At 42.0% G+C, this 23,251-nt stretch overlaps 7 protein-coding genes across 11 annotated transcripts; all 7 read right to left on the minus strand.

Annotated features, from left to right (window-relative positions):
* Positions 1-5: 5 nt before the first annotated feature.
* LOC108806541 (ABC transporter C family member 3) lies at positions 6-5,394 on the minus strand. Its single transcript, XM_018578683.2, has 8 exons — positions 2,858-5,394; positions 2,701-2,787; positions 1,963-2,616; positions 1,720-1,884; positions 1,124-1,633; positions 744-1,049; positions 363-666; positions 6-279 (listed from the first exon to the last, which is right to left on the minus strand). Exons 1-8 carry the CDS (start codon positions 5,180-5,182, stop codon positions 170-172), a joined length of 4,461 nt encoding a protein of 1,486 aa, XP_018434185.2. The 5' UTR covers positions 5,183-5,394; the 3' UTR covers positions 6-169.
* A 212-nt stretch (positions 5,395-5,606) lies between these two features.
* LOC108811906 (ABC transporter C family member 6) lies at positions 5,607-11,213 on the minus strand. Of its 3 annotated transcripts, none has more exons than XM_018584014.2 (8): positions 11,090-11,213; positions 8,422-10,593; positions 8,256-8,342; positions 7,569-8,168; positions 7,299-7,463; positions 6,854-7,148; positions 5,947-6,771; positions 5,607-5,860 (listed from the first exon to the last, which is right to left on the minus strand). In XM_018584014.2, the coding sequence occupies exons 2-8, from the start codon at positions 10,588-10,590 to the stop codon at positions 5,736-5,738; spliced, it is 4,266 nt and encodes a 1,421-aa protein (XP_018439516.1). In that variant the 5' UTR covers positions 10,591-10,593; positions 11,090-11,213; the 3' UTR covers positions 5,607-5,735. The 3 variants fall into 3 exon arrangements, with proteins under 3 accessions (XP_018439516.1, XP_018439518.1, XP_018439515.1); XM_018584016.2 differs by having other exon boundaries at positions 8,422-10,590; positions 11,090-11,208; XM_018584013.2 differs by lacking the exon at positions 11,090-11,213 and having other exon boundaries at positions 8,422-10,714.
* Positions 11,214-11,362: 149 nt separating this feature from the next.
* On the minus strand, positions 11,363-11,708 carry LOC130495459 (30S ribosomal protein S10, chloroplastic-like). Its single transcript, XM_056986844.1, is given in 2 exon segments — positions 11,363-11,557; positions 11,559-11,708. Coding segments are annotated over 2 exon segments (312 nt in total). The 5' UTR covers positions 11,676-11,708.
* A 152-nt stretch (positions 11,709-11,860) lies between these two features.
* On the minus strand, positions 11,861-17,345 carry LOC108811905 (ABC transporter C family member 6). 2 transcript variants are annotated; one of them, XM_056986841.1, is made up of 7 exons: positions 14,615-17,345; positions 14,451-14,537; positions 13,758-14,360; positions 13,497-13,661; positions 13,092-13,386; positions 12,209-13,014; positions 11,861-12,104 (listed from the first exon to the last, which is right to left on the minus strand). In XM_056986841.1, exons 1-7 carry the CDS (start codon positions 16,916-16,918, stop codon positions 11,898-11,900), a joined length of 4,467 nt encoding a protein of 1,488 aa, XP_056842821.1. In that variant the 5' UTR covers positions 16,919-17,345; the 3' UTR covers positions 11,861-11,897. The 2 variants fall into 2 exon arrangements, with proteins under 2 accessions (XP_056842821.1, XP_018439514.1); XM_018584012.2 differs by having other exon boundaries at positions 12,190-13,014.
* A 199-nt stretch (positions 17,346-17,544) lies between these two features.
* LOC108811907 (30S ribosomal protein S10, chloroplastic) lies at positions 17,545-18,911 on the minus strand. 2 transcript variants are annotated; one of them, XM_056986842.1, is made up of 4 exons: positions 18,576-18,911; positions 18,375-18,413; positions 17,873-18,172; positions 17,545-17,721 (listed from the first exon to the last, which is right to left on the minus strand). In XM_056986842.1, exons 1-4 carry the CDS (start codon positions 18,801-18,803, stop codon positions 17,698-17,700), a joined length of 591 nt encoding a protein of 196 aa, XP_056842822.1. In that variant the 5' UTR covers positions 18,804-18,911; the 3' UTR covers positions 17,545-17,697. The 2 variants fall into 2 exon arrangements, with proteins under 2 accessions (XP_056842822.1, XP_056842823.1); XM_056986843.1 differs by having other exon boundaries at positions 17,849-18,172.
* A 580-nt stretch (positions 18,912-19,491) lies between these two features.
* Positions 19,492-20,819, minus strand: LOC130496274 (extensin-like). The gene is made up of 2 exons (XM_056988234.1): positions 20,219-20,819; positions 19,492-20,118 (listed from the first exon to the last, which is right to left on the minus strand). Exons 1-2 carry the CDS (start codon positions 20,283-20,285, stop codon positions 19,670-19,672), a joined length of 516 nt encoding a protein of 171 aa, XP_056844214.1. The 5' UTR covers positions 20,286-20,819; the 3' UTR covers positions 19,492-19,669.
* Positions 20,820-21,485: 666 nt separating this feature from the next.
* LOC108806913 (pentatricopeptide repeat-containing protein At3g13150) lies at positions 21,486-23,129 on the minus strand. The gene has a single exon (XM_018579127.2). The coding sequence runs from the start codon at positions 23,035-23,037 to the stop codon at positions 21,739-21,741; it is 1,299 nt and encodes a 432-aa protein (XP_018434629.2). The 5' UTR covers positions 23,038-23,129; the 3' UTR covers positions 21,486-21,738.
* Between the last annotated feature and the right edge of the window lie 122 nt (positions 23,130-23,251).

The raw sequence follows: 23,251 nt of genomic DNA on the forward strand, positions 1-23,251 counted from the left end.
AGGAAAACAGAGAGACAGTAGATTCTATTGTTTTTTTTTTTTTCTGTTTCAGATCATGATGTCTTAACATGTAGGTGTATCTTTTATACATTGAGAAAAAAAAAGAAGAAAAAGAAAACTGATAAGTGTCATAGAAGTAGTACAATACAAAGACAGCTAAGTAGAGGTTTTAATCAGAACTGGAACTTGATCTTGAGGTGTACTCAGCCACGAGTTTAGCCAAAGATGAAGACTTATCCTCGAGCAACCTCACTGGCGAATCATACTCCTCAATGATCCCTGCACACATAACAAAACAAGACTCTTGATGATTCCTCTACATACACATGTTATACTGAAAGATTTGGAAGTTTCAGACAAACCATTGCTAAGAAGCAGAACCATGTCGCTGTCAATAACAGAAGATATCCTGTGTGCAATGGTTATCACTGTACAATCTGAGAAATGTTCTCTTAACGTCTTCTGGATAAGATTGTCAGTTGACGTGTCAACAGAAGCAGTGGCTTCATCAAGTACCAAGATCTTGCTTCTCTTGAGAAGAACTCTCCCAAGACACACAAGTTGCCTCTGACCCATGCTCCAATTCTCTCCATTCTCACTCACAGATGAATCAAGCTTGTGTTCCTTTTTCCTCACTTCATCTCCTAGTTGACACTTGTCAAGAGCCTAAACATACAGAGAATTATAACTCAAGAGTGAACATTTTAACTAGCAAAGAAAGAACAGAAACTAAACAGACCCACCTCCCAGATTTGATCATCTGTGTACTCTTCAAGAGGATCCAAGTTACTTCTCACAGTTCCTTCAAACATGGTTGGATCTTGGGGTATTATACTTAGTCTTAAACGCAAGTCATGCAACCCAATGGTCAAGATATTCACTCCATCTATCCTGATTTCTCCAGATGATGGTTCTACAATGCGGAAAAGGGTTTGTATCAATGTCGATTTGCCGCTTCCTGTCCTTCCAACAATGCCTGTTCTTAAACCTCCTTTGAATGTGCATGTTATTCCTCTCAACACTAGTGGCATATGTGCAGCATATCTTACCTAACAATGTGTCGAAAAATATCACCAGATGGTTAAAAATAGTAATAAAATGTTATAGATAGATAGATAGATACCTGAAGATTGCAGATGTCCACATCTCCATGTGAAGGCCATGATTTCTCAGGCCGGTTTGTATCTATCACAAGAGGTGGTTCACTAGGAACACTTGCATACTGAAGGATCCTCTCTACCGATATGATTTTGTTCTCAAGATTACAAAGACCCCACATCAGCCAAGCTTGCTGTGTGCTCAGATTGAGTCCATAAGTCACGGCTAATCCGGCGAGGCTTGGATCAATCATACCAGTAGGTATAGAGATCAAGAAAACGAGTGAAAAGGCAAACGTAAATGAAGATAACATATCAAGGCGAAAGCAAAGCCACTCCACTGCTCCAGCTAAATAGAATTTGGGCCTAGAGTAAGCATCACTGAGCCTCATGTTGTCGCCACGGAATCTTGATTCTTGATTGAAACTCCTGATGGTTGTCGACCCTGAGATCGTTTCAGCAAAATGCTGAATCAGAGGGGCTTTGCATACTCCATCTAACCGTGAAAGTTCTCTTGCTGCAGCTATGTAATATCTCTGCAAAGTTTGAAGGTTTTCTTGTCACAAAACATAGCTTTCTTTACAGAACCAACTCTTAGATTAGGAAGAGCCTTGGACAGTACCTGATACCATATGGAGGCAGCAACCACAGGGATGAAGACAAGAAAAACCAACCAAGAAACCTGTGACATAACTCCAATGATTCCAATAACCTGAATGGCTGTGACAGCAAGTGATGAGAATTGAGATGGTATGTCCAAATCCACAGCTGACTGGTCTGTAGAAGCCTATACCAGGAAAAAAAGAACAAACATTAATCACAGAACAGAGGAGATCCTCAAATAACTAGAGTGGCAGAGACATACTCTATTCATGATTCTTCCACTTGGAGTGGAATCAAAGAAGGACATAGGAGAACGGAAAATGCAGCGGTGCATTTTGTGAAACAGTTCAGTGGCAGTCTTATAACCAGCTGTTACGAGAAGTGTGGCTCTTACAAGAATGCAGAAGCAACTTCCAACGGCCAAAGCCACATACACAATCATTAATGTAGAAAGGTTCACATGAGCTTCCACATCTTTGGAAACAGGAGTGCCCCAAGCCATCCAGTAGTTGCTTCCAATCTGTAGAAGCTGAAACATAACCTGTGCCAACAATATAAAAGGCACAAGAGCTCCTCCGTAGGCTAGTGTGATGTATTTCCAGTATACATCCAAAGAGACGCTACCTTTCTCCCTCTCTTCCTCTTGCACAAGTTGTCTATTAGGCTCCCCAGAAGAGTCTGACTTATCATTCTTCAAATCTTGACTTTCTTGTTTCCCCTCAGAGTCAATAACATCTCTCCCAACACCATTGTCTTCTTCACCTAAAGCTGATTTCTCAGAAACAGAATTGGCATCAAGTGAACCAACTACTGCAAGAGCCTCCTGATGAGCACCTATAAGCTCCATGAAGTCTGTTCCAGAGTTGAGGATATCATTGTATCTTCCAGCTTGGCTGATCCTTCCATGTTTCATGACCTGAGGCACAAGACAAGACAAGATCAGAAGCGGGTAAGAACTCAACTTGAAAAGATAAAAAAGAAACTCATACTATTCACGTACCAGTATAAGATCAGCAGAAGGTAAGAACTCAAGTTGATGAGTTACATATATAACTGATTTTGAACTCAAAAGCCCCAGCAAAACTTCCTGAAAGAACATTAAGAATGAAAATCAATATGCTGAAGTAAAAAAAATGGCTAAAGAAGGAAGATGTTACCTTAAAGAGATGTGACCCTGTGTGAGCATCCACAGCACTAAAAGGATCATCAAACAGGTAGATATCTGCATCTTGGTAGAGTGCTCTTGCAATCTGTATCCTTTGCTTTTGTCCACCACTCAGATTGATCCCACGTTCACCAATGACAGTCTGATCACCAAATGAGAGTACCTCCAGATCCTTACTCAAAGAACATGCTTCAACCACCTTTTCATAACGTTCTCTTTCCATAGTCTTACCAAACAAGATGTTCTCCTCAATAGTACCGCTCTGAATCCAAGGAGACTGTGCAACGTACCCTTTTGTTCCAAAAACCTTGAGACTTCCAGATATCTTAGGTACTTCTCCAAGTATAGATGAAAGCAAGCTTGACTTCCCAGAGCCAACAGTACCACAAACTGCAACCTTCATCCCAAGGAAGACCTTGAGATTAATGTCTTTTAGAGTTGGGCTAGCAGATGAAACATCCCAAGATAAAGTGCTGTTGATCACTTCCACAGATATGTCTGAACTTCCCTTAGGAAGCCTCTCCACAACGTCAGGCTGTAAGTTGTCTTGACAAAGATAAGATGCAATTCTGTCAAGAGAGACTTTTGTTTGCACAACCATGGAGATAGTTTCCGGAAGATAGAAGATCGGCTGTCGTAGAGTACTAAGGATTGCAATCGCTGAGAGTGTCTTTCCAGATTCAAGGGGGATGCCAAGAAGTATACAAGCACCAAAGGTAGAGACTGACACCAAAGTAGGAGCTCCCCAGAAAACAAAGCTTATAACAGCTGAGTTATACACATACTTCTTCAGCCACCCTTCCTCGCAAGTTCTAAGATCGAATATCTTGGACAGAAACTTCATCTCCCATCCCTGGAGTTTGAGAATCCTCATGTTTCTCAAGATCTCAGATGTTGATTTCATCCTGTTGTCCTTAGCTTCCATCAACTTCTCCTGAAACCTCTCTTGCATTTTCCCAAATGGAATGTTCACAAGCATTACTAGAACGGTAGCAACCAATGCAGCTATAGATGCTAGTCCCAGGCTCCTGTACAAGAGCCACATAGCTAGACCGACTTGTAACAAAAGCAGCCATGTATCATGCATGTACCAGCAGAAGCTACCAACCCTCTCAGCATCCACAGTCATGAGATTTATAATCTCACCACTTGTCCGTCCTTTCTTTGAATGGCATGAAAGGGTCAACCCCTTTTCGTATATCATTGCGACCAGACAAGATCTCATCCTAATACCAATCTTCTGTAACCTGAAGTACCAGTGTCTCTTGGCAAGACACTCAAGAAGCTTAGCAAGAAAGAAAGTAATGACTAGCACATACCCTTCGTTGCTGTACTGTCTACGTCCGTTAAGGTACTGGACGAATGTGTCAATGAGTGCTGGTCCAACGTATGACGCGATCGAGTAGATGAAAGCCAAGAGTGCAGTCACTAGAATCTCCCAGTGAGATGAAAAGAACAAGGCTTTTAAGAGCTTGAACGTGGTGACACCACCACCATCTGATGATTCAAGCATACTCCTAAAGTTGGGAGCTAACCGGACTACGCTGTCACTATCATGAAGCTCAGGAACATCTTCTAGATCGAGAGCTTTCTTGTTTCCAGTTTCAATCAATGGACTCATCCAAGAGAAAGTAAAGAGACTGAGAATGCCAGCTCTAGAGTAAAGAGTAGCACCAACACTAGAATCTCCATTCAAGAGTGGCTCTTCCAAGACTCCATTGCTGCTGCCTCTAGCTTTCTTGAAGAAAGCCACATAACTGAGAAGCAGAGCAGCACTGAAAGAAACAACGTCGTACACCAGAAGATGAACAGGTATGGTTTCATCTTTCTTGTACATAACGATGTCTACTACAAGAGAGTAGCAAGAAACCGCGAGATAGAGAACAAACCAGAGCCTAAGCAGAAACGGAGACTTGGTTCGCTCATGATTACTGCAACGATGCAAGCAAATCGACAAAGTCCCCCAAGAAACCGTTGCTAATAGTAACCCCACGAGAGAAACTAGCTGATCATTTTCTGACCAGCCACTCTCGTAGTACCAAGAGAAACCACTCAACAACAATAACACGAGATTAAGGAGAGACAGAGCTAAACTACAAAACAGAACCGGCTTACATTTTAGACTCTTTGTAACAACACCAGAACCATTATCTCCCCTAACTTTGTTACCCACCCATAAGCAAAACAGAACCAGCAACAAAACCGCGTGCAAGAAACCAGAGACCCATCTTAAAAGAAGAGGTTCAAGAAGAACAGACCTAGGAGAATAGGTTTTTAACAAACCAGTAGTATCCTTCATGGAACTCAGAAAGTCCATGGCTTTGCTCTGATCTCTCTTTTTGTGTTACCAATGATTTCAGAAAGTGGGTTGTAGTTAATAATTTGGTGCAGAGTTTTCAAAGAACGAGAAGTACTTATAGAACGAGAGTGAAGTGAGTTGATGCACAGTATGTCTTGAAGAGCACGGCTAAGAAACTACGAAGAAGGTACAAAAAAATGGTCCTCTCAGACTCTCTCTCTCAAGCCCCACCAGAGTGGGCTGCAAGTAAGTAGAAAGTCTCTGTTTTTGTCAGTCAACGGCTACTACTATTCTTCATTTCTTTGTCTCACATGCGTATATCAGTATAACCTATGCTTTTTATGATAATGACATTATAATTTATGGGCAGTAATTAAAGACACCACCACCAAAATCCATAATCCAATCAATGTCACCGTCAAGAGATGGAGCCATATGGATATGTTCATAGCCACTAGAGCAATATGCCACTTGCATTTAAATGTCATCATCAAATGAAAAGTCCAACATTGGTTTACAAATTTCAATACATAGCTTTTGATCTGTCCAATTATTATGGGATCTTTTGATTCTAAGTAACAGCTTCTGCTGAATTTGGATTCCGAGAACTCGTTGTGTATTCTGCCACAAGCTTTGAGAAAGAAGAAGACTTGTCTTCAAGCAATCTCGCCGGTGAATCATGTTCTTTGATAAGCCCTGCACTTAGGACACATAGACAATGTTAATACAAGTCTTCATATATAAAAGAAACAAAGGTATAATGATCATGATGAGTTCAGGACCTTGGTCTAGAAGCAAGACCATGTCGCTGTCTATAACAGATGATATTCTATGCGCGATTGTTATCACCGTACAATCCGTAAAGTGTTGCCTCAGAGTCTCCTGTATCAGATTATCAGTCGCAGTATCCACAGAAGCAGTGGCTTCATCAAGAACCAACACTTTGCTTCTCTTGAGCAAGACTCTTCCCAGGCACACCAGCTGTCTCTGACCAACACTCCAGTTCTGTCCGTTCTCGCTAACAGGGGAATCTAGCTTCAGTTCTTTCTTCCTTACCTCATCCCCGAGCTGACACTTGTCGAGCGCCTCCCAGATTTGGTCATCAGTATATTCCTCAAGAGGGTCCAAGTTGCTACGAACCGTGCCTTCAAACATGGTTGGATCTTGAGGTATGATACTTAGTCTGGAACGCAAGTCGTGCAGTCCAATGGTCAAGATATCTATCCCATCGATTCTGATTTCTCCGGCTGTTGGTTCCACAATCCTGAACAGAGTTTGAATCAGAGTGGACTTGCCACTTCCTGTTCTTCCAACGATTCCTGTTTTCAAACCTCCAGGGAAAGTACACGTCAGTCCATGCAGCACCATAGGCAAATGCGGTCCATACCGCACCTGGAGATTATTGATAGTAATCTCTCCACGAGAAGGCCATGATTTCTCAGGCCGAGTTGATTCAATCACCAGAGAAGGTTCACTAGGGATGTCTATGTACTGAAGCATTCTCTCCACAGATATCATCTTGCTCTCAAGCTCACAGAGTGCCCATACCAAATTTGATTGCAGGCTGTTTAGATTCAGTGCATATGTAATCGCCAATCCTGCAAAGCCTACAAGAAAGAAAGACGAGACGAAGATGATTCTCAGTTTGTGAATCTGAACCAAAGCAAAAGAAGTCAGTAGTGGCTTTACTTGGATTAACTGTCCCTTCAGGCGCAGCAACTACGATAACAAGTGAAAGCGCAAATGCGATAGTTGATAAGAGCTCAAGGCGGAAGCAGAGCCATTCCGTTGCGCCACCGGAATGAAAACTCAGCCGAGAAAGACGGTCGCTGAGTTTCATGATGTCACCTAGGAACCTCGGTTCTTGATCAAAGCTTCTGATAGTTGTCACCCCTGAGAGTGTTTCTGAAAAATGATGTACCAAAGGCGATCTGCTTATTCCAGCTAGTCTCGCGAGTTCCCGAGCAGCAGATATGTAATATTGCTGTGTGCATAGATGACATTAGGTAAGCAAGAGTGAGAACCACACAAGAACCTTAGTATGTTTTTCATATCAATAAGTAATAAGTAATAACCAAAAACCGAAAATCAAAATAACCAAAAGCGAACGCCAATTCAGGATTATGGACAATACCCGGTACCAGGCACTTGCAGCAACGACAGGGATGAAGATGACAAGGACCTGCCAAGCGACCTGTATCATCACTCCCATAATCCCCAAAATGTTAATAAAAGCAACAGCAACATATGCAAATAGACCCGGTAATCTCAGGTCCACAACACTTTGGTCTGTAGAAGCCTAAAACAAAGATTGAGGGAAAAGAAAAACAGAGTAATCATTCATGTAAATGAATCAGTTAAAATATGTTTATTTTCTGGTATCGTCATTCGTGTAAATACTCACTCTATTCAAGATTCTCCCCATTGGTGTGACATCAAAGAACGACATGGAAGCGCGGAAAACGCGGAGATGCATTTGCGTGAAGAGTTCAGTAGCAATCTTGAAACCAGTCATCGATACCAGCAACGTTCTGACGAGTATGCACAAGGAGCTCGCGATGGTTAGAACCACATAGACGAGAATCAACGTAAAGCCGCTCACTGGAGGTTCAACATCCTTGGAAACAGGTGTCACCCATGTTATCCAATAGTTGCTCCCAATGTTTAGAACCTGGAAGAGAATCTCTACTAGCAATATAACAGGAATCACTGCTCCTCCGTATGCTAGTGCCATGTATTTTTTGTACACAGTGAACCCAACTTTCCCCTTCTCCCTTTCCTCTTGTTGGACTAGTTGTCCTCTTGGCTTGCCCGAATCTTTCTCTAGCTTGGGTGCTTCTTTTTCTTTGTTTCTAGTTGATTCCGATGTAGCACAGCCTTGTTCATATGTATCAACTGTTGCTAAGGCATCAGTGTGAGCTCCCACAAGCTCCATCAAGTCTGTTCCTGAATCGAGGATTTCATTGTATTTCCCTGCTTGTGTGATCTTTCCTTCTTTCATAACCTACCAAAATGATTATTTGATTTCATAAGTATAAAGTACTTAAGATGATGCTCATGCAAGCTTGTAGAGAGCAAACAAGTCACAAACCAATATAAGATCAGCTTCAGGCAGAAATTCAACTTGATGAGTAACGTATACAACTGTCTTGTCTTTCAGAATCCCCAAAATGACTTCCTGTTACAAATAAACAATAAGGATAAGACAGCACAAAGGTGATGGTAAGAGTGGAAAGAAAAGGAAACGGGTTATTAACCTTGAAGAGATGTGATCCTGTATGAGCGTCTACTGCACTAAAAGGGTCGTCGAACAGATAAATATCTGCGTTCTGGTAGAGAGCGCGAGCGATTTGTATACGCTGTTTCTGTCCACCGCTTAAATTGATACCCCTTTCCCCAATAACCGTCTGGTCATGGAACGGAAGCAGTTCCAAGTCCTTGTTCAAAGAACATGCTTCAAGCACCCTCTGGTACCACTCTCTTTCCATTGGCTTACCAAACAGAATATTATCCTCCACTTTGCCGCTTTGGATCCAGGGAGACTGTGCAACGTACGCCTTGCTTCCAAAGACCTTAACAGTTCCAGATATCTTGGGGACCTCACCGAGTATGGATGAGAGTAAGCTTGATTTACCCGAGCCAACGGTACCACAAACAGCTACATTCATCCCATGAGACACTTCGAAACTCACGTCTCTCAGTGTTGGGATTGGGGAAGAGTCGTCCCAAGAGAAAGAACCGTTGCTGACTTTAAGGGCCATCTCTGAACTTCCACTAGTAGTAACTCTCTCCACGACATCTTTCTGCAAATCATCCAGACAGAGAAAAGATGCAATCCTGCCGAGAGACACCTTAACCTGAACAAACATGGAGATCGTCTCAGGGAGTTTGTAGACTGGGTTTTGCAGAATCCCAAAAGTAGCGAGAGCCGCCAGTATCTTCCCTGATTCAAGAGGAATCTTGAGCAATATACAAGCACCAAAAGCTGTTGCGGATATGAAAAAAGGCGAAGTCCACAGAACAGAGCTCATAGCGGCTGAGTTGTACACGAATCTCTTGAGCCAGCCTGCTTCGACATGTCTAAGGTCAAGAATCTTGGAAAGGAACTTCATCTCCCACCCTTGAAGCTTGAGGATCCTCATGTTCAGTAACACCTCCGATGTTTTCTTCATCCTGTTGTCTTTGGACTTCATCAGATTGCTCTGAAACTTATCTTCCAGCTTTGCAAAGGGATAATTCGCCAGCATAACCAAAATAAAGGCCGGAAAAGTCACAATCGATCCTAGTCCGAGGCTCTTGTACAAGATCCATAAGGCCAAACTAACTTGTAACACAAGTATCCATGGGTCATGCATAAACCAAGTGAAAGCGTCTAACCTGTCAGCATCTACCGCCATGAGGTTTATAATCTCGCCGCTGGTGTGTCCTTGCTTTGAGTGACATGGAAGTGTCAAGCCCTTCTCGTAGATCATTGAGACCAGAACCGCTTTCATCCCAACTCCAGCTTTGCCCGCCCTGAAGTACCAATGCCTCCGAGTTTGGCATTCCACAAGCTTTGCAACGAAGAAAATCGTCACTAATACATACCCTTGGTACTTACTATATTGCCTTTGACCGTTCAAGTACTGAACAAAGTTATCCATGAGATACGGTGCAACGTAGCAAGACATCGTGTAGACAAAAGCAAACAGGAATGACAAGAGAATGTCTCGCCACACTGAGAGGAAGAGCGCCTTGACAAGCTTAAACGTGGTGATCCTTCTTTCACCGTCGTCCCATTCAAGCTTACTCCTAAATACTCGAAACAGGTTCTCAGCTCTGTCACTGCTGTCTACTTGAGGAACATCGTTGCTGTCTATGATTTTCTCATTTCCTAAGGTAACCAAGGGGCTCATCCAAGAGAAACTCACGAGGCTTAGAAACCCAGCTTTTGAAAAAGGTGTGGTTACCTCATCAGAGGCTTCACTCTCACTAGATTCAGCGCTACTCAATAATGGTTCTTCGAGAAGGTTGGTCCTCTCACCTTCTCCTTTCTTCCACAAGCACGAACAACAAAGAAACAAGCCAGCGCAAATTCCCACTAACTCAGACACCACACTATGAACTGACACCAGTTCTTGCTTCTTGAAGTCTACCACAAGACGGTAGCAAGAAAGCAAGAAATAGAAAACCCACCAGACTCTAAGCAAATATGGTAACTTTTGGTCGTGTAGACCACGAAGGTACATAGAGATGGTACCCCAAGTAAGCGCAGCCAACAGAAGATCAAAGAGAGTCCACACATCAGAATGCCAGCGAACGCAACTCAGCAGCGAGAGCACAGAATAAAACACAGACAACGACACACAGCACATCACAACCAGCTTGTCATACATCTTTGTAGACCTTTTGTTCATGAAGCCATCACTGTTTTCACAAGCTTCCATCTTCTTGTATACCCATAAACCAAAAAGAGTTAGCAACAGCACCAGATTCAAGAGAATGGAGAGCAAGGGTAAGTAGATGGGCTGAATGAGAAGAAAATCGAGAGGATTTTCCATCGGGAAATGAGAGAGAATTGACCAAAATGATTCCTCTTTGTGACTGGATGGATGCTTTTATAGGCCACTGAGTCAATAAATAATACTACTTTGGAAGACCAAGACGAGACACAAATAATATTATATATAGACCATGACGCAGCAAAGCTACAACCTAACCTTCGCAGAAACTTTCCTCTGAATAATAATACTAACAATATTGTGAAAACTAACCGATGCAAACTACGAAGACCTCTATAAACCTAAACGTCACTATAAAGCAGGAGGACCTTGTGCTATAGTAAAGTACAACAGAAAAATACATTGAACTTATTTGTAACAGTTGACAGCAAAACAATTAGCAAACACACATACAAAAAAAGAAGATCCTTTTGAACTTGCTTACTTGCTGATTTGTATATCAACTAAGAACAAGGACCAGAGAATATCCATAGCAGAGACTCTCAAAAAAGGATGGCACAGGGCTTGCAAGTTCTACGCAGTATAGTTTGATCTGAAAAGGATGATCACCTGTGAGGAAGAAACACTTTGGTTAAGAACAAGCATCAAGATACTATGAGGTAATCTGATGAAAATTTTATAATCAGTTCACGAACTAGACACATTAGTCAGAAGTGGGAGGAAGAAAGAGCTTGTTCATGTTACCAATGGTTGATCTTCAGAGCTTGACATCCACATCAACACCAGCAGGGAGATCCAGCTGCATCAAGAAGTTGATGGTCTGAGCAGTAGGGTAGAGAATATCAATCATCGGCTGGTGAGTCCGGATCTCAAAGTGAAACCTTGCATCCTTGTGAACGTGGGGAGACTTGAGAACACAGTAGATACGCTTCTTGGTCGGCAATGGAACAGGAACCCATAGTCTTGGCATTGGTGTTTCTTGCAGCGTCAAGTATCTGTTTGCATGAGCCCTCAATAAGAGGCACCCAGTATGATCTAAGCTTGATCCTAATCTTTTGCTTTGGCGCCATCTGCTTACACAATAAAACAAATTAACTTAACCAACAAGAATGAATCTCCAGAAAACCTCCAAAGAAAACATAACTCTGGTCTGAAAATGATTTATGGCCAGTGATTAAAGATACCACCACCAAGTCCATAATCTAATCAATGTCACCGGCTCGAGATGGAGCCATGTGGATATGTTCATATCCACTAGAGCAATATGCCACTTGCATTTAAATGTCATATCATCAAATGATAAGTCTTAACATTGGTTTACAAATTTCAGTACATAGCTTTTGATTTGTCCCATTATTATAGAAGCTTTTGATACTAACTAACAGCTTCTGCTGAATTTGGATTCCGAGAATTCGTTGTGTATTCTGCCACAAGCTTTGAGAAAGAAGAAGACTTGTCTTCAAGCAATCTCGCCGGTGAATCATGTTCTTTGATAAGCCCTGCACTTAGGACACATAGACAATGTTAATACAAGTCTTCATATATAAAAAAACAAAGGTATAATGATCATGATGAGTTCAGGACCTTGGTCTAGAAGCAAGACCATATCGCTGTCTATAACAGATGATATTCTATGCGCGATTGTTATCACCGTACAATCCGTAAAGTGCTGCCTCAGGGTCTCCTGTATCAGATTATCAGTCGCAGTATCTACAGACGCAGTAGCCTCATCAAGAACCAATACTTTGCTTCTCTTGAGTAAGACTCTTCCCAGGCACACCAGTTGTCTCTGACCAACACTCCAGTTCTGTCCGTTCTCGCTAACAGGGGAATCTAGCTTCAGTTCTTTCTTCCTTACCTCATCCCCGAGCTGACACTTGTCGAGCGCCTCCCAGATTTGGTCATCAGTATATTCCTCAAGAGGGTCCAAGTTGCTACGAACCGTGCCTTCAAACATGGTTGGATCTTGAGGTATGATACTTAGTCTGGAACGCAAGTCATGCAGTCCAATGGTCAAAATATTTACTCCATCGATTCTGATTTCTCCGGCTGTTGGTTCCACAATCCTGAACAGAGTTTGAATCAGAGTGGACTTGCCACATCCTGTTCTTCCAACGATTCCTGTTTTCAAACCTCCTGGGAAAGTACACGTCAGTCCATGCAGAACCATAGGCAAATGCGGTCCATACCGCACCTGGAGATTACTGATAGTAATCTCTCCACGAGAAGGCCATGATTTCTCAGGCCGAGTTGATTCAATCACAAGAGCCGGTTCACTAGGGATGTCTATGTACTGAAGCATTCTCTCCACGGATATCATCTTGTTCTCAAGATCACAAAGCGTCCACACCAAAGTTGATTGCAGGCTGTTTAGATTGAGTGCATATGTAATAGCCAATCCTGCAAAGCCTACAAGAAAGACGAGACGAAGATGATTCTCAGTTTGTGAATCCGAACCAAAACAAAAGAAGTCAGTAGTGGCTTACTTGGATTAACTGTCCCTTCAGGCGCAGAAACTACGATAACAAGTGATAGCGCAAACGCGATGGTGGATAACAGCTCAAGGCGGAAGCAGAGCCATTCCATTGCGCCAGTGGAATGGAACCTCAGCCGAGAGAGACAGTCGCTGAGTCTCATGATGTCACCGAGGAACCTCGGTTCTTGATCAAAGCTTCTGATAGTTGTTACCCCTGAGAGTGTTTCTGAAAAATGGTGTACCAAAGGCGATCTGCTTATTCCAGCTAGTCTCGCAAGTTCCCGAGCAGCAGATATGTAGTATTGCTGTGCGCATAGATACCATTAAGTAAGTAAGAGTGAGAACCACACAAGAACCTTAGTACGTTTCATATCAATAAGTAAGAAGCCAAAGTCTTTAGGATTATGGACAATACCCGGTACCAGGCACTTGCAGCGACGACAGGGATGAAGATGATAAGGACCTGCCAAGCGACCTGTATCATCACTCCCATAATCCCCAAAATGTTAATAGCAGCAATAGCAACATATGCAAATTGTCCCGGTAATCTCAAGTCCACTACACTTTGGTCTGTAGAAGCCTAAAACAAAGATTCAACAAAAACAGAGTAATCATGTAAATTAATTTGTTAAAATATGTTGTTCTTTTTGGTATTGTCATTCGTGTAGATACTTACTCTATTCAAGATTCTCCCCATTGGTGTGACATCAAAGAACGACATGGAAGCGCGGAAAACGCGGCGATGCATTTGCGTGAAGAGCTCAGTAGCCATCTTGAAACCAGTCATCGACACCAGCAACGCTCTGACGAGTATGCACAAGGAGCTCGCGATGGCTAGAACCACATAGACTAGGATCAAGGTAAAGCCGCTCACCGGAGGTTCCACATCCTTGGAGACAGGTGTCACCCACGTCATCCAATAGTTGCTTCCAATGTTTAGAACCTGGAAGAGAATCTGTACCAGCAATATAACAGGAATCACCGCTCCACCGTACGCTAGCGCCATGTATTTTTTGTAAACAGTTAACCCAACTTTCCCCTTCTCCCTTTCCTCTTGTTGAACTAGTTGTCCTCTTGGCTTACACAGTGAATCTTTCTCTAGCTTGGGTGCTTCTTTTTCTTTTTCTGTAGTTGATTCTGATGAAGCACAGCCTTGTTCATATGTATCAACAGTCGCTAAGGCGTCAGTGTGAGCTCCCACAAGCTCCATGAAGTCTGTTCCTGAGTCGAGAATCTCATTGTATTTCCCTGCTTGTGTGATCTTTCCATCTTTCATAACCTAACAAAAATGGTTATTGATTTCATAACTATATAGTAAGTAACATAACGCATAACAGGCAAGATAGTAGAGAGCAAAAAAGTCACAAACCAGTATAAGATCAGCTTCAGGCAGAAATTCAACTTGATGAGTGACGTATAAGACTGTCTTGTCTTTCAGAATCCCCAAAATGACTTCCTGTTACAAAAAGAACAATAAGCACAAAGGTGATGATGGTAAGAGTGGAAAGAAATAAAGGAAACGGTTATTCAAACCTTGAAGAGATGTGATCCTGTATGAGCGTCTACTGCACTAAACGGGTCGTCGAACAGATAAATATCTGCGTTTTGGTAGAGAGCGCGAGCTATCTGTATACGCTGCTTCTGTCCACCGCTTAGATTGATACCCCTTTCCCCAATAACCGTCTGGTCGTGGAAAGGAAGCAGCTCCAAGTCCTTGTTCAGAGAACATGCTTCAAGCACCCTCTCGTACCACTCTCTTTCCATCGGCTTACCAAACAGAATATTATCCTCAACTCTGCCACTTTGGATCCAAGGAGATTGCGCAACGTACGCCTTGCTTCCAAAGACCTTAACGGTGCCAGATATCTTGGGGACTTCGCCTAGTATCGATGAGAGCAAGCTTGATTTACCCGAGCCAACGGTACCGCAGACAGCTACATTCATCCCTTGAGACACTTGGAAACTCACGTCCCTCAGCGTTGGGATTGGGGAAGAGTCGTCCCAAGAGAAAGAACCGTTGCTGACTACCAGAGCCATCTCTGAGCTTCCACTAGTAGTAAGTCTCTCCACAACATCTTTCTCCAGATCATCCAGACAGAGAAAAGATGCAATCCTGCCGAGAGACACCTTAACCTGAACAAACATGGAGATCGTTTCAGGAAGTTTGTAGATTGGACTCTGCAGGATCCTAAAAGTTGCAAGGGCCGCAAGTATCTTCCCTGATTCAAGAGGAATCTTGAGCAGTATACAAGCGCCAAAAGCTGTTGCAGATATGAAAGAAGGCGCAGTCCACAGAACAGAGCTCATAGCGGCTGAGTTGTACACAAACTTCTTAAGCCAGCCTGCTTCGACGTGTCTGAGGTCAAGAATCTTTGAAAGAAACTTCATCTCCCACCCCTGAAGCTTGAGGATCCTCATGTTCAGTAACACCTCTGACGTTTTCTTCATCCTGTTGTCTTTGGACTTCATCAAATTACTCTGAAACTTATCTTCCAGCTTCGCAAAGGGATAATTCGCCAGCATAACTAAAATAAAGGCTGGAAAAGCCGCAACTGATCCCAGTCCGAGGCTCTTGTACAAGATCCATAAGGCCAAACTGACTTGTAACACAAGTATCCACGGATCATGCATAAACCAGGTAAAAGCGTTTAGCCTATCAGCATCTACCGCCATGAGGTTTATAATCTCGCCACTGGTGTGTCCTTGCTTTGAGTGACATGGAAGGGTCAAGCCTTTTTCGTAGATCATTGAGACCAGGACAGCTTTCATCCCAAGTCCAGCTTTGCCCCCTCTGAAGAACCAATGCCTCCGCGTCTGGCATTCTACAAGCTTGGCAATGAAGAAAGTTGTCACTAAAACATACCCTTGGTACTTATATTGCCTTTGACCGTTCAGGTACTGAACAAAGTTATCCATGAGATACGGTGCGACATAGCAAGACATGGTGTAGACAAAAGCAAACATAAACGACAAGAGAATATCTCTCCACACTGAGAGGAAGAGCGCCTTGACAAGCTTAAACGTGGTGATCCTTCTCACACCATCGTCCCATTCAAGCTTGCTCCTAAATACTCGAAACAGGTTCTTAGCTCTGTCACTGCTGTCTACTTGAGGAACATCGTTGCTGTCTATGATTTTCTCATTTCCTAAGGTAACCAAGGGGCTCATCCAAGAGAAACTCACGAGGCTTAGAAACCCAGCTTTTGCAAAAGGTGTGGTTGCCTCATCACAGCTATCACTCTCACTAGATTCACCGCTACTCAACAATGGTTCTTCGAGAAGGTTGGTCCTCCTCCTCTCACCTTCTTCTCCTTTCTTCCACAAGCACGAACAACAGAGAAACAAGCCAGCGCAAACACCCACTAACTCAGACACTACACTGTGAAACACCAGTTCTTGCTTCTTGTATAGAGCGAAGTCTACCACAAGACTGTAGCAAGAAAGCAAGAAAAAGAAAACCCACCAGACTCTAAGCAAGTACGGTAACTTTTGGTCGTGTAGACCACGAAGATACATAGAGATGGTACCCCAAGTAAGAGCAGCAAACAGAGGATCAAAGAGAGTCCACACATTAGAATGCCAGCGAACGCAACTCAGCAGCGAGAGCACAGAATAAAACACAGACAACGACACACAGCATACAACAACCAGCTTATTATACGTCGAAGACATCTTTGCAGACCTTTTAGCCATGAAGCCATCATTGTTTTCACAAGCTTCCCTCTTCTTGAATACCCATGAACCAAAAAGTATCAGAAAAAGCACCATATTCAAGAACAAGGAGAGCAAGGGTAAGTAGAAGGGCTGAATGAGAAGAAAATCGAGAGGATTTTCCATCGCGAAATGAGAGAATTGACCAAAATGATTACTCTTAGTGGTATGGATCTTTATAGGCCACTGAGTCAAATAAATAATACTATGAAAGACCAAGACGAGCTACAAATAATATTAAATATAGACCATGACGCAGCAAAGCCACAACCTAACCTTCGCAGAAACTTCCCACTGAATAATAATACTAACAATATTGTGAAAAGTGAAAACTAACCGACGCAGTGAAGACCTCTAAATATCATGGACATATATCGATCCCTAACTAAACCGTCACTATAAAGCAGGAGGACCTGGCGCTAGAGTTGTGTCTGTGTACGTACCACTTTTTCTACAACAAATGTCAACAGAAAAATATGTAGGTTCCTATTGATTGTATGTATGATTATTTATAATTCAATATAATCATATAGCTATATGTATACCTAACTTTCTCCAAGGTAAATATACGGCGTAGCTGAATATTCTATGCATAATGCCAAATCAACAAGGCATTCGTTGTAAACTCCATTAAATTTCATGTTTCTATTCATACTTGTATTTTTAAATAAGGATTCCACTAAAGTACAAAAGAAAAAATACATTGAACTTATTTGTAACAGTTGACAGCAAAACAATTAGTAAACACACAATACAAAAAAAAAAGATCCTTTTAAACTTGCTTACTTGCTGATTTGTTCATCAATTAACAACAAGGACCAGATAATATTCATTACATAGGCTCTCAAAAGGATGATACATGGCTTACAAGTTCTAAGCAGTGTAGTTGATCTGAAACAGTCTGTTCATGAAATGCAAGCGCCCATCACCTATGAGGAAGAAACACTTTACTTAAGAACAAGCATCAAGATATTAAAAGGTTAGATTCTATTCTGATGAAGAGTTTGCATTCATTTCACTAACTAGACACATTAGCTTGAGAGTGTTTTTGTTAACCATTGTTTGCATTCAGAGCTTGACCTCGACATCAACACCAGCAGGGAGATCCAGCTGCATCAAGGAGTCGATGGTCTGAGCAGTAGGGTAGAGAATATCAATCATCCGCTGGTGAGTCCGGATCTCAAAGTGGAACCTTGCATCCTTGTGAACGTGGGGAGACTTGAGAACACAGTAGATACGCTTCTTGGTGGGCAATGGAACAGGACCCATCGTCTTGGCATTAGTATTCCTCGCAGCGTCAAGTATCTGCTTGCATGAGTCCTCAATAAGAGGCACCCAGTATGATCTAAGCTTGATCCTAATCTTCTGCTTTGGCGCCATCTGCTTACACAACAAAACAAATCAACTTAACCAACAACAATGGATCTCCACAAAACCTCCAAAGAAAACATAACTCTGTCTGAGAATTATCTACTTAATGGCCCTTAAGGCACAAGTGTAATGTAAGAACGTGGTAAACCAAAAAGACAGAAACTTTGACAAATATGCATATCGAAAATTCTAGTAGTGAGCTGGAAGATACCTTATCTGCGTCTACACTTATGGAGGAAGAGCTCGGAACCTGAAAGTCACACACAGATACAAAAAAGGAGTAAACTTTACCAGAACAAACACTAAAACACACACATAAAGGGACAAGCTTTATCTTATGTGGTATGATAACGGTTTGTGTTCCCCAGCATTATTGTCTTATGCAAACAAAATCGAAAAGAGAGTGCTACACCTCGGAGAATTCCTCAGAGGATGATTGATCGAGAGTTAGGGATTCGGGAGCAGCGAAGATCTTATTCGAGAACAAGGAGGAAGGTTTGTTAAGGACGGAGGAGCCGGAGCCAATGCTGCTGCTGACATGAGTAGAAGAAGATGGAAACAATGAAAGCAGAGTGACTTTCTGTCTGGTGGGATTGGCGAGAGAGGGCAGTGTGAACGAAGTTACAGAAGAAACCGCCATTGAAATTCTCGAACCAAGAACCGATCTTTTTTCTTCTTCTTCTTCTTCCTCTTCCTCCTCTCAACACGAGCTTCCTCTTCTGCAGCTTAGCTTCAAGGGCTTATCCTTTTTTTTGCGTTTTTATTTTAACTAATGAGATAAATTATTTATTTAAAGCCCACAGGCCCAATAAAAAGGCCCCACTTAGTTATTTAAATATCTTCCACTTACCAATATATGGTAGATTTTGAAAGAGTATAATTTCATAATTTTGGTTAGTTGTGATCATACACTTAATCATATATCCCAATCATGATCTAGATTTCAATCACATACGCAGTTTTATTTTCTGGTAAAATCACATACACTGTTTTGACATTTGAGAATGTGTATTTTAAAGCTGTTATATATGTTTGATCCATAGTTTCACACAAAATTTTGAAAGACTTGACATTTTGAACAATTATCAATAACGGTCTCGCAAATGCAAATGCAGTTGAATTGAAGACAATGACATAAACGGTTTTGGTAGAAAGGGTTTGTGAGGTTGGACAACCACCAGAAGCAAATGATGGGAGAATGGGAGATTGAGAGATCATGTTTAAAGTTAGAAATAATCAGTAAATAGTTCCTTGGGCCCTATGGGTATTGTTATGGGAATTATGATGAACCCAACACACACACACGAAATATAATCATAATGCCAAACTTCATTCTGTTTCAAACAGATTATAACTGTTGTTCAGACAAAAGAAAAAAAAAAGTCAGAATCCACTTTGTTTATTATAAACGCAACTGCATTTTCAAAAAACAGCGATCACGAATATAAACCAAAAAGGGGCAGCTTGTGAGAGACAAAACAAGAAGCCTCCATTCTTCGTCACACATCACATAATCACACACTTACCACCACTCGGCGGAGCCGCCGGCCAATACGGAGGTTCAATGTAAGAGTAACTAGACAACGGCATTGGCGGTGGCGGCTGCATAGCATAAGGAGGAGGCACAGTATGCTGCTGCTTATGCACCCCCTCTGGAGCCTCCTTCTCCTTCTGCGGCGGTGGCGGCTGCTTCAACATCGGATAACCATAGTTTCCCGCGAGAAACTGCTGCTGTGGAGGAGCATAAGGAGAATAAGGGTATGGATAATTAACATGAGGGGCGTTGTAATAGCCTCCTCCTCCTTCTCCAGGTTGAGGAGTGACAGGTGCGCCTTCAAAGTGGAGCCTGTTGACCTTAGCGTGATCGCGATACTTTATAATAACCGCCATAAACAAATTAGGGTTAGCTCTAGCCTCCAGCTTCATTATATCGCCAAAACTCACAGAGTAAACCGCTGCCAAAAATTGTATTATATTTTTTTAAATGTATGTAACGTAATTGGAATAGATCATCATCATCATCATCAACAACACGTAAAAAGAAGAAGATGGTACCGATGATAGATTGCATAATTCCCGTGACTTTTTGTTCACAAAGCTCGCAGTTTTTAGTCACCTCCATCTCTAAGCTCTGAAATTAAAGAAAAACTAATTTTCTGACAATGTAATTTAATTGGATTTAAAAGGGAAGAATTGTGTATTCGTGTTTTCGCTAACCACATCCACAGAGAAATCCATTGGAGGAAAAGCTTGCGGCATCATCCTTGCTTGTTTGGTTGGTGTCTAACGAAGAAATTCTATAGAATGTTTTATAGGTAATAAATATAAGGTTGTTCTGGTTTAACTACGGCAAGTGTATTTGATTTTTTTGATACAAAACTTTAATGTTATCTTGTCTTGCCTGAAAATGCGTCGTCTAAAATATTTAAATTTCCGATAATTGATTATTCTACGGGATACTAGTAGGGAAAACAGAAAGGTAATTTGATGATATCGTCACTATATATTATACTCATTAATTGTAAAAGATTAATCAAAGGTAAGCAAAGGCCAATCCAATACTAAAATATTTTAAATAAAATTTTGGCTCTCTCTCTCACAACTGCTTCGTTTTTTCTTCCAATACGACATTTTGTTAAATAAAATTTTGATCAGAACTTATAAGTATTATAATTCCGACGCTCTCAGGAAATGATTCTTTAAACATGACCCTCTTTCAAACGAGTGATCATTCCAAGAAATTAGTAACATAGAGAGTGATTTTCATATTACTGAACAAATGAATGAGTTTGAAAGTATGACAAGAAGGGATTGGTTGATCAAACCGATACAAAAATACTAAAATATGGGATGATTTACAGTTCATGCAAGAGGAAAACAAGACCGTAGAAATCGAGGTTCCTATCAAGCGTAATAATATCTTTCTTAGTTTGATTAGACTAAAGAGTTGTACTAATTTATAGCTCTTTCTTTGTCTACCTTGTAAATCAAACTTTATCAAACTACATGTGATCTAACAAATCACATCTTGTGCCTTGTTATTTTCAATTGAAAGCTTTTTACAAAATGGAAAAAAGTATTATAATTCCGAAAACAACTCCATCCTATCTTTTTTTTTTCAGTTTATGGACGAATTAAACACATTTCATGTTCAAAATTTTATTGTCAGGGAGTTATCATGCTAAACATCTTAATATAATCATGGAAAAGAAGAAATGACACTAGCTTCGTTTTATATCCAGCTTTATTTGTTCTCTCATTTAAACTGCTTTTTCATTTTTTGTCGGAATTTAAACTGCTTTTTCTTTGTAGACTTTGACTGTATATGCATATTCATCTTTCATAATATGAAAGTTCAAAACTGTATTCCTTAAAAAGAAGAAATTATAAAGAAAAGCAAAATTCCAAAATTATAAATTGAAATAAAATCACAAGAGAGACCAATATAACCTTGTTTCCTTGCAAGTGGAGTCAACTGGTGAACAAATCTAAACGACTGATATCAATATAGGAACTAGGAAGCCACCATTATAACGCATTCGTTAAGACATTTGCTAAACACTGATCAACCATTCTTACTCGTCCCCCACGCTAGCTTCGACCGGACTTGAAGAGACAGGAACGGTGGCGGTATCCTTCTTACCAGCGGACACGCCCGGTAGGTAGCGAAAGTAACTCTGCAACTTACCATCCTTCACTAACTGCATCGCTTTATCAGTCTTGCCTTCACCCACCAAACCATCGATCACTGGTTTGTACATGTTGGGGCGAGACAGAACCTTGTGTCCGATAGCTTCTTCCGACATCTCAACCGCTCTCTCAAGATCCCCTTTCTTACAGACGAGAGGGATCAACAAACAGTAAGTCACGGTATCAGGAGTCAACCCTGCCTCCTTCATCTCATCGTACCATTTCAAAGCCTCCTCGAGGTTGTTATCCCCGCGGTAACCAGTAATAAAAGCATTGTACGTGTGCACATCAGGAGAGACCCCTTCAGATCTCATAACACCAGTGAGCTCAACCGCATCCGCAAACCTCTTGTTCCGAGTCAAACCTCTCACTCTCGAGTTATAACTCCTAACGTTGGGAACAAGACTCTTGGACTTCATCAGATCCCAAATCCTATCTCCTTCAGCAAACAAATCCCTCCTGTAAAACTCCTCCAACAACGTATTGAAAGTGATCATATCAGGCTCAAGCCCGTTCCTCTCAACCTCCTCCAAGATCGACAGTATATCCTCCATCGAACCCTTACGACAAACCGCCTTGATCATGGTGTTGTAAGTGACGAGATCGGGAGTGATCGCCAGCTTCTCCGGCAACTCCTTGAACACCTGCATGGCCTCATCGACCTTCCTGGAATTGACATAAGCGGATAAAAGCGCGTTGAAGGACTTGTTGGTCCTCTCGCAGTTTAGCTGGGGCATTTCGTCGAACAGCTTGTGGGCGTGATCGGCCATTCCCGAGTATCCGTAGAGGAGCATGATGCGGATGACGAAATCTTCGGACTTTATGTCTTCGTACTTCTTCTGGTGCTGGAGGACGTCGTCGATGATCGAGAACTTGTTCGCGTCCCTGAGACGGCGGATGAAGGCGCTGTAGAGGCCGTGGACTTGGCGGAAGGTCTGGGACTCGCAGGATCTCTTGAATTTCTCTACTTTCTTCGTCAATTTCGAATCTTTCGTTGCCTTGGCGTCGGAGTTCGAGGAGTTCACCGCGTCTCCTCCGGCGACGGAGGAAGAAGCTGTGGGTTTCTTCGATTTGCTAACGAACTTTTTGGTTTTGGGTTTTGCGGTGGTCTTGACGGTGGAGATGGAAGTTTCTTTGAAGATTCCATGGAGGCGAGTGTACAGCGAGGAGCCCACTTTGCTCATTGCTCTTCGTGCAGGTGGAAATGTGAGTGTGAGGGTTTTGGGTTTTTGGACAGAGACGAGTGAGGCTAGGTCTAGAGAAAATAGAACAGCGTGCCGTTCTACTATGCAAGGGCTCTATCTATCGAGAGACTAAGCAGCGTTTTCGTGTAAAATCATCGGTTAAATGCGGTTCCATCCAACTGCATGCCGTTAACAGGAGAGGAAAGAAAGTTGG

Source organism: Raphanus sativus, chromosome 6, assembly GCF_000801105.2.
Source record: "Raphanus sativus cultivar WK10039 chromosome 6, ASM80110v3, whole genome shotgun sequence".
Classification (NCBI taxonomy): Eukaryota; Viridiplantae; Streptophyta; class Magnoliopsida; order Brassicales; family Brassicaceae; genus Raphanus; species Raphanus sativus.

What these genes read in the sequence shown, in the direction of transcription:
- LOC108806541 (XM_018578683.2), bottom strand. Translation starts at nt 5,182, where the DNA reads ATGGACTTTCTGAGTTCCATGAAGGATACTACTGGTTTGTTAAAAACC. An exon ending in CAGGGTCACATCTCTTTAAG is followed by an intron (nt 2,788 to 2,857) that starts GTAACATCTTCC and finishes ATGTTCTTTCAG; the next exon opens with GAAGTTTTGCTGGGGCTTTT. An exon ending in CTGCCTCCATATGGTATCAG is followed by an intron (nt 1,634 to 1,719) that starts GTACTGTCCAAG and finishes CAAACTTTGCAG; the next exon opens with AGATATTACATAGCTGCAGC.
- LOC108811906 (XM_018584013.2), bottom strand. Translation starts at nt 10,704, where the DNA reads ATGGAAAATCCTCTCGATTTTCTTCTCATTCAGCCCATCTACTTACCC. An exon ending in TGGGGAGAATCTTGAATAGA is followed by an intron (nt 7,464 to 7,568) that starts GTGAGTATTTAC and finishes TCTTTGTTTTAG; the next exon opens with GCTTCTACAGACCAAAGTGT. An exon ending in CTGCAAGTGCCTGGTACCGG is followed by an intron (nt 7,149 to 7,298) that starts GTATTGTCCATA and finishes CTATGCACACAG; the next exon opens with CAATATTACATATCTGCTGC.
- LOC108811905 (XM_056986841.1), bottom strand. Translation starts at nt 16,918, where the DNA reads ATGGAAAATCCTCTCGATTTTCTTCTCATTCAGCCCTTCTACTTACCC. An exon ending in TGGGGAGAATCTTGAATAGA is followed by an intron (nt 13,662 to 13,757) that starts GTAAGTATCTAC and finishes TCTTTGTTTTAG; the next exon opens with GCTTCTACAGACCAAAGTGT. An exon ending in TGAAGGGACAGTTAATCCAA is followed by an intron (nt 13,015 to 13,091) that starts GTAAGCCACTAC and finishes TCTTTCTTGTAG; the next exon opens with GCTTTGCAGGATTGGCTATT.
- LOC108811907 (XM_056986842.1), bottom strand. Translation starts at nt 18,803, where the DNA reads ATGGCGGTTTCTTCTGTAACTTCGTTCACACTGCCCTCTCTCGCCAAT. An exon ending in CCTCTGAGGAATTCTCCGAG is followed by an intron (nt 18,414 to 18,575) that starts GTGTAGCACTCT and finishes TGTGACTTTCAG; the next exon opens with GTTCCGAGCTCTTCCTCCAT. An exon ending in CTGCTGGTGTTGATGTCGAG is followed by an intron (nt 17,722 to 17,872) that starts GTCAAGCTCTGA and finishes TCTTCCTCATAG; the next exon opens with GTGATGGGCGCTTGCATTTC.
- LOC130496274 (XM_056988234.1), bottom strand. Translation starts at nt 20,285, where the DNA reads ATGGAGGTGACTAAAAACTGCGAGCTTTGTGAACAAAAAGTCACGGGA. An exon ending in AATTATGCAATCTATCATCG is followed by an intron (nt 20,119 to 20,218) that starts GTACCATCTTCT and finishes AATTTTTGGCAG; the next exon opens with CGGTTTACTCTGTGAGTTTT.
- LOC108806913 (XM_018579127.2), bottom strand. Translation starts at nt 23,037, where the DNA reads ATGAGCAAAGTGGGCTCCTCGCTGTACACTCGCCTCCATGGAATCTTC.